The sequence below is a fragment of the Colletes gigas genome, unplaced genomic scaffold (assembly GCF_013123115.1).
Source record: "Colletes gigas isolate AHSC1104 unplaced genomic scaffold, ASM1312311v1 Colletes_gigas_Sc00002, whole genome shotgun sequence".
Taxonomy (NCBI): Eukaryota; Metazoa; Arthropoda; class Insecta; order Hymenoptera; family Colletidae; genus Colletes; species Colletes gigas.
Genome location: NW_025106631.1, coordinates 8,704,826 through 8,716,211, shown reverse-complemented (window position 1 = coordinate 8,716,211; position 11,386 = coordinate 8,704,826). Strand labels below are relative to the sequence as shown.

Genomic DNA, 11,386 nt, shown 5'->3' with positions numbered 1-11,386 from the left:
TTTTCGTCTAACCTCGTCTTCGTTCGGGCTTACTCGGTTTCTCACGATTATACGGTATATTTCACTCTACAGATGACCGTTGATCACGTTGACATTCGTCTTTGATTTCGTGAATTCGAATTCTTTTACGGACGATAATTGTAATTTCTTGAAAAGTAAGAACCGATAAAAACGACTTTCGTTCGGTCTTCTTACTTAAAACATGCCGTTGAAACATTTTTCGCGTTACATGATCATCTTACGATGATTCGGTGAATGGATTAGAAGAAGAAAGAAGGACGCAGATCCACATGCCTTGCGGAAATTAATACGAAAGTCTACGTTTTGTGAACCGGTGCGTATCGTTTAATTCTCTTTGTCTTTTCCACGATATTCGTTCTTTTCGTTATTGTCCAAGTTTCATCTTTGTTATGATTTAACACAAAGAGATATACGAACGATTTGGTTGTCCTTTTCAGGCACATGCACACTCATCGATCAAAAGGGAATGTTTGTTTTGCTTTTCTCTGCTTTCGAGTTTCAAGCCATCACGAAGGTTAGACCGAACGACAGTACGATCACTTGACGACCTGGTAAGTGTACGAACTCTGTATCGGCTTTCACGTCTGACTCATTCGCACGGCGATAAGACAATGTAAATTCCGTCCGTAAAAATTGTTTTAAAATATTTGCCCGCTGTCTAACACGTTTTAACGATAAAAAAGCAATAAAATTCGAGGTATGGCTTAAGAATTATTCGATCAAAAATAAATAGGATTTCGTAATTTTACGTTCAACCGTGATTATTCAAACTTTCCTTCAAGAAATTGAATTTATTTATAACGAAAGTTTATTAATCGTCGTTATACGATCTCACTTTTCAGATCTTTGAAGTTCGAGTAATTAAAGCAGGGAAATAAACAATGGCTGGCAGCGGAGAACTTTGGGTGCAATGTTTTACCTGTTGTTTAACGCAACAGGGACCAAGAGCACGTAATGGAAGGCAAAGATCACATCAGAGGCTAAGGATAGATCGTAGTATGATCGGTGTGCCTACAAACTTCAGGCATACTGGACATGTTAGCAGCGGGGATGTTGATATGAGCAGTGCGCAATTATCAAACATTCAAGCACAGATGCAAATGAAAGGAGGCTATGATACCACGTACGGCCTTAAGGTATAACAATTTTTATTTTTGTTGCAAAGAACATCGGAGAAGAGTAAGAGGTAATTGATAAAACATTCATTATTTTCATTTCAGGCATGTTGAAAATAGTTTTAAGAAGCTCTTAGACTGGCCTGCCAACAATCTTGTAACAGGACTAAGAAATTGACTGAGTTTTTAATCTCTATGTTCCTTTGTATTAAGACGAACATATGTGCAGCTCATTGTACATACAAATGTGCTTGCAAGAAGTACATGTTTTTAAAACATTTTTATTCATAAGAGGAAGCTACACGTCACAATGGAAGTTGCCCTGGTCTACACAGAGACAGCATCAAGCACGAAAATTGGCATTTTATTTATAAGGTGCATTTGACTTTTGTACTGTTAATTTGTTTCCTTCTACGGTAAAGACTGGATGCTCAATATGAACACAAACTGCCACATTATACGCAACACTTTTGAGGTGCATTTTTTTTTTTCTATTACTTTATAATTATTATTTTTTTTTTAAATCGATGTTTATTGACGTACACGGTAATATACTAACTTTATAGCTGTTATATCACATATTAATTATATTTACACGTTTTTCGATACGGTTATGACTTACGATCGTAGATTAATCGTAAATAAGCATTAGATACCATTCTTATACTTCCAAGTGAGAATGTAAGTACTCCACGTTACGTAGTAGTGCTTTTGTAAAAAGAAAAAAAAAAAAGAGGAAAGAATGTACTTTTGCATGGTTCACCTGTGCTGACTAATGGATAAATATTTTAGCGTATATACGATGAACGTCCAAGTTCACAAAGCACGGCCCATTTTTCCTACTTCTGTATTAATCCCTGAATAGGGTGTATAAACCTATATTAGGTAATATTTGGAACGTAGATGTGTCAAAAATCAAAGAAAAAAAAAAATTATTTGTACGTATTTGCCTAGTCTATAATCATTCTATCACACCTCGTGAATTGTATTAGCAATTATTTGTTGTACTTTAATCGTATGAATCGTGATCTCCCAAAGCTATAACCATGGACCAGTGTCGAATGCGAGGAGGAGGGGGAAAGAATCTTAAAGGATTTACTAAAATCTAATTTATATAAAACCCTGGACCATTTTAAATCTAAAAATGTGTTGGATACACTTGTAAGAAATTATTAGGTATATCTAACGTTGGAAATATATTTACAAACTCCCCCCATTTTCTAAATGACCTCTATACACGTAGTAAATATTTATTTACACTTTTGGAATCAACGCAGGAAAATGTAAAATTGCAAATCATAATGTATAAGTATTCGATTAACCATAAAAAATGATGTGTTAAAACAAAAGATAGAACGTAGATGTAAGTATTGTATTTAATATGTAAGAATAAATTTGTGTATTTGCAAACGAGGTCTCTCTTTATGTGTGGGTTTTTCCAGGCATTGTAGAGATAAAACAAAATATATTTTCTGTTTTTAACTTCTTTTAATATATTTAATTACATTTTTTAATAATAAAACAACAAATAACTTTCGTAGATAAAAATGTTATTTACTATATTAATAGTTTCTTTATCTTTCTTAAATTATAATGTATCTTGTTTTGTAACTGGTAAATATACATATACATATAGCAATTTTTATATCTATCCGCTAAAAGCAGACTGTGTGTGTGTATATATATATATATATGTATGTATCTAATATTGTACCTCACCAATAACGAGTATATTATCATTTCTTAAAATGCCTCGCACTGCATTTGCTTGTTTCTTTTTCTTCTAAACCGCAGAAGAATACTTATTATTGTCGAAATTGGATATAAAAAACATAATATTTCTAAATTAACGATCACAACATCGATCTCATTGACTATAATATCACATAGTATCACATGATATAGATCTATGTTCGCTTTAGAGACTCACTTCGTCCCTCAAATACAAATTATTCGCATAAAGAAAAAAAAAAAAAAAAATGTGCAGTCAGAAATTCGTGTACGTAAACGCATCTAATTAAATTGTACTTTACCATTAAATACATGATTTTACGTACACCGACAGCCATGCTGCTCTCTTAAATTATGGTTTATTTATCCATAGATCCATGGATTATCAAAGAAACACCTGCGAGTTTCTTAACTTCACCGGCTAAGCTGGTAGATTATTTCGCGTATATTATATTGTATTTTATACTTTTGACGAAATTACGTTATTTACAAGCTGGTAATTTACAAAGGAACGCGATCTCGATATGTACAAATCTTTCTTGAGCTCGTGTATGCATACATTCTTTTAGAGACATTTCGATTGTTCGCTACAAGAATTTGAAATATTTTTTTCCAATCTATGGAATGCTTCTCGCGATTCGTTTCTCGTTAACAGTTTTATGTACTCTAAATATATATATTTGTCTAAAGTCTCTCTGAGAGTCAAAGGTATATCGATTAAAAAGCTCTGTAAAAGAGCTGACCTTAAAGCGTTCATTTCCTCCTGCGTGTCTTAATAGGCGTAACGTTTCTTTTCGGTTCTCCGCTCATGAGACCCATCCTTATGTACGGATTTGCAGTGAACAATATATGGCAGCAGCAACTCGATGGAAATATGAATCTGTCCGGGACAACAGAACCATCCGATAATACTGCGGCAAGTTGTCTATACACGTATTTCTGTTTGCAATTTGTTTTGTAACCCTCGGCGAGATTACCAATTAGATTGCAACTGACGTTCTCTTTGCTGCAAATTGTACAAAAATGTTGTAATATTTACATTCTCCATCTGTTCTTCCTAGGACGATCTTTCCGTGACACTTACCTACACTTTTCAATCCTCACACCCTGCTTGAAGTTATCCTGATTTGCAATGTATTTCCATTGACTGTCCTTATTCTCCGCCGATTGGGGAAATATAACTTGCTCCTAGAACAGTACGTAATTTTTTGTACGGTTTAATTTTGAATTATTTGTACTAATAAAATTATTTTTTTTTTTAGGAAGCACGAGAGGCGTTGCAAGGATATTTATACGTACGGTGGATACGCAGAGAGGCGCGTCGTCTACAGAGTCGATCCTCTGCTCCACATCGGATAGCTGTAACCGTACAGAACACGTGAAGTAACATGAAGGAAAGTACCCTGAAGCATTTTACTAAATAATACTAATACTGACCACGTCTACACCCGCCAGGTACTTGAGAGTTTCATTGCGTCTAATCGCGGTAGTCACTAATTCTTCAGGATAAGTGTTCAACTTCTCGCAGTACGTATTCCCCTTGCAAACCGGAACTTGATTTATTTCTCCGGGAAATACAATCTTACCATCCGACTGCATCTCCTGCAACGACGAACCTGGTAACAAAAAGTTCATGCTCGAGTATGATTTATAATTTTTATTAAAAATAACCTTCTCGTTGCTTACCTAGAAAACTTCTTGCCAGAGGTTTCGAGGACGCGTCCGAAGCATTTCTTCGAACTCTACTGTTCGATCTATCATCGTTGGCAAACCATTCATCGAAATCGTTCGATGTCTGCAGAGACGATCGTCCACCATCCTCGCCTTTTTGACTACTTGGGTATGGATATGCATGAACGTTCTGTACTGTCTAAAAAAGAAAAAAAATATGATTACCCTAATTACAATGTAACTTTTGAATTGCATTAGGTGACTGAATCGGACGGAAGAGGACTCTAAGCATGATCGTAGAAAAGGGACAGGCGTTTTGTAAGTACGTAAATTTTATACGTTTCTATCGACCAAGTACGAATTGTGCGCGTTATTGTTCGTGTTATCGTCCGGTTAAAAAATGTTCTGCTCAAACCGGGCATTATACATAGAGTACAGTTAGTTTCCGTACGAAGAATCTGGTAAAAGAAATAGAATATATCCGAAGGGAAGCCTACTACCGTTATGAGAATCTGGTACCTCGACCTTGATTACATATTTCGTGTAGCTGCTCTATCACTATATCTTTATACGTGTCAGAGAACACGAACAATCCTTTCTCCGCTAAGAAGAGACATCGAATATTAATAGCTCTTGCACAATGTATTTATCACCCGTGTTATTAATTTTGAGAGATCGATAGATCGTTCTTCTTCCTCTTTCTCGCTCTGTCTCGCCTTATTGAATATATTACTCAAGATCACAAATTAAGATAAACGTATTCGTCGATAATTGAGCTTCTGGCAAATAATGAATTTTAGCATATTAAAACCATTTGTTCAAACAGTGTTTCTCAACCCGGTATTTGCAATTTATTTGAATATAATTTTAGAAAAACATCAAAACTACTTTGATATAATTTACAAAGACGAATATGTCACAATATTCTCCGACGTATTGCCTTGATACTATTTCAATCGATAATAATTATTTAAACAAAATAAAATTTTCGTATATCGAAAAGTAAATATTACTTTATAACGTTGAACGGCATGGAACTTTAAATGGTGAGCGCGTGAATGCATCGACGCAAATTTGCTTAAAAATGAAATAAAATAAATGATGCAGTCTAATAATAAACGTTACGAAGTTGTTTTCGATGTCAAGCGACAAAAATTCCCTTGAAAGTATTGTTAATCTAAATTACGTACGTCGTAGTATTTGTAGAACATTCGCGATACAGGCTTCCCATCGAAGCTTTTTAAAAGTCTTCTATGTATTTATACTTTTATCATTCCCGGTAACGTATTATGGAATTCTGCGAATCGTAAACGTCAACCTAAAATGATACGCGAATCTAACGTTTATGAGAAGTACGCACGAAATGCCATTCGTCCTTGCCGGCTAATCCTTAAAACTACTAACTACTTGATAGACATTGAATAATTCGATCCATCGTAGCATAACGTCCACAAGCTTTAGAATACTCGAGCCAAGAAGTTGAAAATGTGTTTTCGTGTAGATTAAAATCGTATCGAAACATTATATTTATTGAAGTTCTCTGACCTTACGATAAAATGCCTAAAAATAACCATTCGATCTAACACAAGTTCACTCTCACTTCAGAGATAGAAGTCACTTGACGATAAGTCTCAGGTTACGTAAATATGACCGGCCGGCTACTAATTGCAGACTTTGTTCAATCGTCTAGCGTCAAAGAAAATCACAATTTCTGCGGCAATGATCACGTTTTATAACTCGTTCGGTTCGTTCATATTAACTGAAATTGGACATAATCGTTCTATTTCCTACACGTTCCATCAACCGGTATTCACTTTATACAACGAATGCGTGACCACAATGCAACAAGTTTTGTAAACAAAAGATACAACGATCGTTACGTCCACAAGGTACACGCAAAACGTCAAAACCGAGGAAAATAAAAACTAACAACGACAGATCGTATCAACGTCACTCGAAAATCCACTAAATTCGACACGATTCTTATCGTTTCTTTCGGACCAATCGTCGTTGTTACACTCGTCGCATTGTTGTCAGAATATTTCGATGGACCTAACAGCGCGTACTTGAGAAAACCTAGTCTCCTTACCAAAGCCAATAAAAGGCAAAGCTCGGCGAGCGTTAAAATCAGTCCGTCGTGTTTTCGTTCCATTTTCTGCACATCTGGATACATGACGATGTTCCTCCTCGCTAATTGGTCCACTTCGCGCCTACGATACACGAAACCGTACGGGTTCACTGTTTGTCGTGGAACACGAGCACTCTTTTTCGTCTTTGTTTACAGTCGTGTCGCGTTACAAACTTGGAAGGAACCACGCGAGTTCCGACGACACTGTACATACGCGTTTCTCTGGTTATCCGTTCGTCCGAGAAGCGGATCGCGGAAGCGACCGTTATCAGAATTGCACGCAACAGAGTAGAACTATGCAAAAGAGAAGAGTTAAAAAGAACGGGCTCGATCCGTCGACAGATCGCTCGGCAATCCTGCTCGTTCGACCGATCGCACGCGATTGACCAGTCCTCCGTGCACCAGGTGGGGTTCTCGTCACATTAACGGCCCGTAATCGCTGCCTTTGTGCCCCAGGGAACGGAGACGACGGGGGAGGACCTACCGGTGCATTACGGATTCGTAATGCAGACGGACACGACGGGACGGAACCACCGAGCCGCGAGGCGACAACATTTGCATCGTTAATCATTAATTAACACCTCGACCGACGGACCAAAAAAATTTTTTAACGACAACAAAGGTAACATAGTTATCACATCTCGATGTTGTTTTAGAAAAAACTTGACAATCTATGAACGATCCGGCGAATATAATGGTCAGGGTAAAATATCCGGTAATAATTTTTGTACCGTCGTTAAACATATACGGGATCGTACATGATACGTGGTTAATTCTTTTATTTAGTTGCTTGCAATTTATCCTGTCGTGAATAGTATTTTTCGCTATCAATCATTTGGTTATCCAGTCAAAGTTTATAATAAAGTATTGAAGTACCGTCATCGACATGAATGAACTTATTGCACAATCTAATAGATTGTAATTTGCGCAGCAATGTTATGCAACAAAATTTGATATCTTGTTCGATATATATTATTTGCAACTTAATATTCCTTATGCAGATCTCTTGAAACAATTATTAAGGATAATAAAGAGTATTAAACGCTACGTTTTACGTTGACGGTGACTTCCTTCCATTGTTATAGTTCTCCAATTACGGAATCGATTGACTGGTACTCGGAGTTTTCTGAAAAAAAGGATATCTGCCGCCTGTTAACAGGTGGCACGGCCAACTACAGGTTGCGGTGACCAACACGGCTACCTGTCGACTTCCTCATTAAAGCTTGCAACCGTAATTACGTCGAACTATTCTCGTCAGAACCAAAAAGATATTACCCTCGTTCGAAACAATTCGTACGGGACAGGTGGTCCTAAATAACACACTTTTATTTTGTTCCGTGCGTATTAATACTTGTTAATGACGCTATAAAAGTTGATTGACGTTCAGAAATATTTGTTTCCGACCCAAATACACACAATATTTTAGGACAACGAAGCACGAAACGTTTATCGATCCTCTACTGTATCATTAACATATTAACTGCCATCAGAAAGTTTAGGAATTATTGAAAAAAGTCATTTCGCGTGGACTAGTAACGACGTAATAGTCTTGACCAAAATAAAGTTTGGCCTTGGAACAGCTGAGCAACGTAGGAAAAGCGCGGGAAATGGGCGAACGCACGCGAGGTTGAAACTATTGAAAAGTGAGTGCGTGAAATGTTAGTTCGATTCGAATCGTGATAATGTCAGACATAAGGAGTGTTCTGTCCCTGCTATGCCAGCATTTAAATTTATCCATCCATGTCACGATGAAACCCGAATATTTCAGGCTGGCGAAATTCAATGGCACGGCCGAGAATGTCGTGAGTGTTGCGCGCGATATCGCATAACCTCTACACGTAACGTTTTCGCGCGTAAGCAACTAAGAGAAAGATAATTTTAATCGATGATACATTTTCTGCGTTAGACCAAGACGTTCTGGAAAGCGTTGCATGTTTTGAGTTACCAGGCTGTAAGAGAAAAACAGATCGAAATCAATTTCGAACAATGTGGTAAATTGATTTAAAATTTATTTATTAGACACTGCACGACACTTGTTTAAATCTGTTTATAGATTTGGTTTGTTTTTAGATACGACGTGGGCTACGAAATTGTATTTTGCGTGTTTACAGTACCCAGCAATAGAGTTTTATGCTTTCGACGAGGACAGTAAGAACAACAGACAGTTATTATTAGCATTAGCATGGCTTCTTGGAACACAAAATGTTCTCAGTAGCATAATTAGAGTAAATTTATCCGACAGTGTACTTGGAAGGGAATGTTCTAAGTCATGCAACTTTGAAGTAATTTTTACATTAGGTGTTGGTTAAATTGGGATACAAATTTAGAGGTGTGTTTTGAAATTACATATTGTTTTAGAAGAAAGACATAGAGTATAGTATACCAGAGACATTGACTGCACAAACAAATAATATATTACACTTGAGCACTAAAGTGAATTACAATATAAAAGCAATATCTGAATTGATTACTGAGAGAGCTAATTTAATAAGCAAAGTTCATGCTGCGAGCATCGATACCAGTGCTCTTCCACATCTGAGTGTATCAGAATTAGCATTGATAAAACATATTGCAACATCTAGTAAAAGTGCACTATCCGGCGAAGATAAAACATATTTAAAAGAATTATCTGACATTGGTACTTTATTAGATATACATATGAAATGGTTGAAAAAGGAATATATATTTTTTGAATGGATGGTAAATTGAAATTGTGCTTTATCTTTGCGCGTTATATGTACACTACAAAACGCGATTGAACGACAATAATGAAAATTTCAGGTAACAGTAGTCAATGAGCAGAACAAATCTCTTGATTCCAGTGTAAACAATATAAATTGGAACGAAGTTATAAAATTCGTTTCCTTGTTAAATCACATTGTCAAAGAAAAGCTTGACACTCTGTCTACCAAGGAGGAATCCAGCTCTCAGGATTCCAAACTTGGATGCGTATCGCGTTTGTTGAGGTCGAAAAAGAATGGAACAGAAATGGATAATTGGCTAACAGAGATTTCTGCCGAATTGAACAAAGAAACGAAGGGTTTAGCCGAGAAAAAGGAAAGACTTTCCGACGAATTGAAAAAGATTCTACAGCTAATCCCTTCCTGTATTCAACTTTAATCTTTCTAAGAAAATAAAACGAGATCACAAATCAGTCCAATACTTATACTTACGATTGAACGAACCGTTCAATTCGATCGAGTCTTATTGTACAATTTTCCAGGGATCATGCGGGAATGACCGTGACCTGGTCAACAACTCCGAACGACGAGATAAAAACGTTAAGAATGGTCACCAAAAATATACCGATCACTGTCCAATTGTTCGCCCGTTCGGCCTTGCACATTTGCGCATTGTCTTTCACGTTGTATCTGCTATTCCAGATCAGACCTATTCCTACAGCGATTTGCAAGAACAAGCTAGCACCTATCATGACCAACGAAGGATAAAAATACGGATGTCCCCCGTCAGTTTGTAAAACGTAACGCAATTGATTCGCGTTGGCAGAGAGAAGGGCCAGGTCCATCATTCCTTGGGCGAGCGTCTTCTTATGCTGATAGATATTCACGTCGGGTATCGGTTGAATAGGCGCCACCGGAAAGAACGGAATATTGTTAACAGGGAAGTTAGAGATGTCCGGTGTGCGTGGAGCAGTCGGCAGGAGACCGTCGTCTATTCCCCGATGATCGAAACCGATCGATGGCTTCCGCTCTGGCTCGAGGTCGTCGATTTCAGGCCCGGAAGTCGGTCGCGGGTTGTTCGTGTTGTCGGTCTCCAACAAGGAGACGAAACGCGGTGTAATAGTCGCCTCCAATTCCTTGGAGGTCAACGGTTCCGTCACTCCGTCCTCTACGTCGTCCATGTAAATGATTTCATTGCTGTTGGTGTTTGGTCGCGCCATTGTTCATTAATTCACTGTCGATTATAATCCTTCGCGTACGATATTTTCAGACAGTGGTTGCCAATAAACATCCTCAATGCACGGAAAACGCACGGTTTTTAAGATCCAACATCAGCGGGCAGGTCTCTTGCATCGGACTGCCCCGCACGATTCCAAGATTCGTTGACGGCGGAACAAAGAAGCGGCACACCAAACGGAAATTACGATTGCAAAAATAAAAATTTGCGGCTCGCGTTATCTACCCTAATGAATGTTAACGCCGATACGCGTTGTACATCGCGCGCTTGTTTCGCTTAGAGAAGGAAACGCTTTTGTACTCGCGCACGACTGTAGCTACTTTTAGCTGAAACCGATCTGTTCGGTGGTAACAGATTCATAGAACGTTGGACTCCATTCAGTAAATAGGAACAAGTTGAATCATCGTGCTGATTGATCGCGATCGTGATGTTAACGTTGGAACGTCACTATATCCCCACCAGATTCCGGGTTTACCAGGTTTCCTCAGGGTCGTTGTTGTCCAGCTTTCCGCAATTAATGCTGTTTCAATCGCTCACTGTTCGTCACACTCTTGTTACATTTTAACAGTATTGTTTAGAGTCCACGGTACAGACGGTAGGAACGAGCTCACTGTGTGAATTATTCAAACAAAGAAGTCGATAATCACTAAAAACTTGATTTCCGTTAATGTTATTTTAACTGAGAATAAATTTAATGTGAACGGTTCGAGTCGACGTGACATTCGTTTATAGTTCTTTGAATACAATGTAGATTCATCAATACGAGGGAAATCATTAAGACTCGGCGTGTTGCGTGTTACTG

General features: G+C 37.7%; 4 protein-coding genes across 6 annotated transcripts; 2 read left to right on the top strand and 2 right to left on the bottom strand.

Annotated features, from left to right (window-relative positions):
• Positions 1–76: 76 nt before the first annotated feature.
• On the top strand, positions 77–2,408 carry LOC122400640 (CDC42 small effector protein homolog). 3 transcript variants are annotated; one of them, XM_043402189.1, is made up of 4 exons: positions 77–334; positions 459–572; positions 864–1,157; positions 1,242–2,408. In XM_043402189.1, exons 3-4 carry the CDS (start codon positions 903–905, stop codon positions 1,248–1,250), a joined length of 264 nt encoding a protein of 87 aa, XP_043258124.1. In that variant the 5' UTR covers positions 77–334; positions 459–572; positions 864–902; the 3' UTR covers positions 1,251–2,408. The 3 variants fall into 3 exon arrangements, with proteins under 3 accessions (XP_043258124.1, XP_043258135.1, XP_043258129.1); XM_043402200.1 differs by lacking the exon at positions 1,242–2,408 and having other exon boundaries at positions 864–1,163; XM_043402194.1 differs by lacking the exon at positions 77–334 and having other exon boundaries at positions 569–634.
• Positions 2,409–2,740: 332 nt separating this feature from the next.
• On the bottom strand, positions 2,741–7,334 carry LOC122401077. Its single transcript, XM_043403018.1, has 6 exons — positions 6,628–7,334; positions 4,554–4,737; positions 4,305–4,483; positions 4,167–4,226; positions 3,952–4,055; positions 2,741–3,873 (listed from the first exon to the last, which is right to left on the bottom strand). The coding sequence occupies exons 1-6, from the start codon at positions 6,709–6,711 to the stop codon at positions 3,621–3,623; spliced, it is 864 nt and encodes a 287-aa protein (XP_043258953.1). The 5' UTR covers positions 6,712–7,334; the 3' UTR covers positions 2,741–3,620.
• A 480-nt stretch (positions 7,335–7,814) lies between these two features.
• LOC122401063 lies at positions 7,815–9,786 on the top strand. The gene is made up of 5 exons (XM_043402993.1): positions 7,815–8,468; positions 8,573–8,657; positions 8,737–8,948; positions 9,025–9,366; positions 9,448–9,786. Exons 1-5 carry the CDS (start codon positions 8,349–8,351, stop codon positions 9,784–9,786), a joined length of 1,098 nt encoding a protein of 365 aa, XP_043258928.1. The 5' UTR covers positions 7,815–8,348.
• Positions 9,756–11,378, bottom strand: LOC122401068 (ninjurin-A-like). The gene has a single exon (XM_043403007.1). The coding sequence runs from the start codon at positions 10,565–10,567 to the stop codon at positions 9,893–9,895; it is 675 nt and encodes a 224-aa protein (XP_043258942.1). The 5' UTR covers positions 10,568–11,378; the 3' UTR covers positions 9,756–9,892.
• Positions 11,379–11,386: the final 8 nt, after the last annotated feature.

Excerpts from the sequence above, each read along its gene's own strand:
- LOC122401063 (XM_043402993.1), top strand. The coding sequence starts at position 8,349 with ATGTCAGACATAAGGAGTGTTCTGTCCCTGCTATGCCAGCATTTAAAT. Across the intron at positions 8,469-8,572 it reads ATGGCACGGCCGAGAATGTC|ACCAAGACGTTCTGGAAAGC; the intron begins GTGAGTGTTGCG and ends TTTCTGCGTTAG. Across the intron at positions 8,949-9,024 it reads CTAAGTCATGCAACTTTGAA|AAGAAAGACATAGAGTATAG; the intron begins GTAATTTTTACA and ends ATATTGTTTTAG.
- LOC122400640 (XM_043402189.1), top strand. The coding sequence starts at position 903 with ATGGCTGGCAGCGGAGAACTTTGGGTGCAATGTTTTACCTGTTGTTTA.
- LOC122401068 (XM_043403007.1), bottom strand. The coding sequence starts at position 10,567 with ATGGCGCGACCAAACACCAACAGCAATGAAATCATTTACATGGACGAC.
- LOC122401077 (XM_043403018.1), bottom strand. The coding sequence starts at position 6,711 with ATGTATCCAGATGTGCAGAAAATGGAACGAAAACACGACGGACTGATT. Across the intron at positions 4,484-4,553 it reads TCTGGCAAGAAGTTTTCTAG|GTTCGTCGTTGCAGGAGATG; the intron begins GTAAGCAACGAG and ends TTTTGTTACCAG. Across the intron at positions 3,874-3,951 it reads GTGAGGATTGAAAAGTGTAG|CAAAGAGAACGTCAGTTGCA; the intron begins GTAAGTGTCACG and ends TACAATTTGCAG.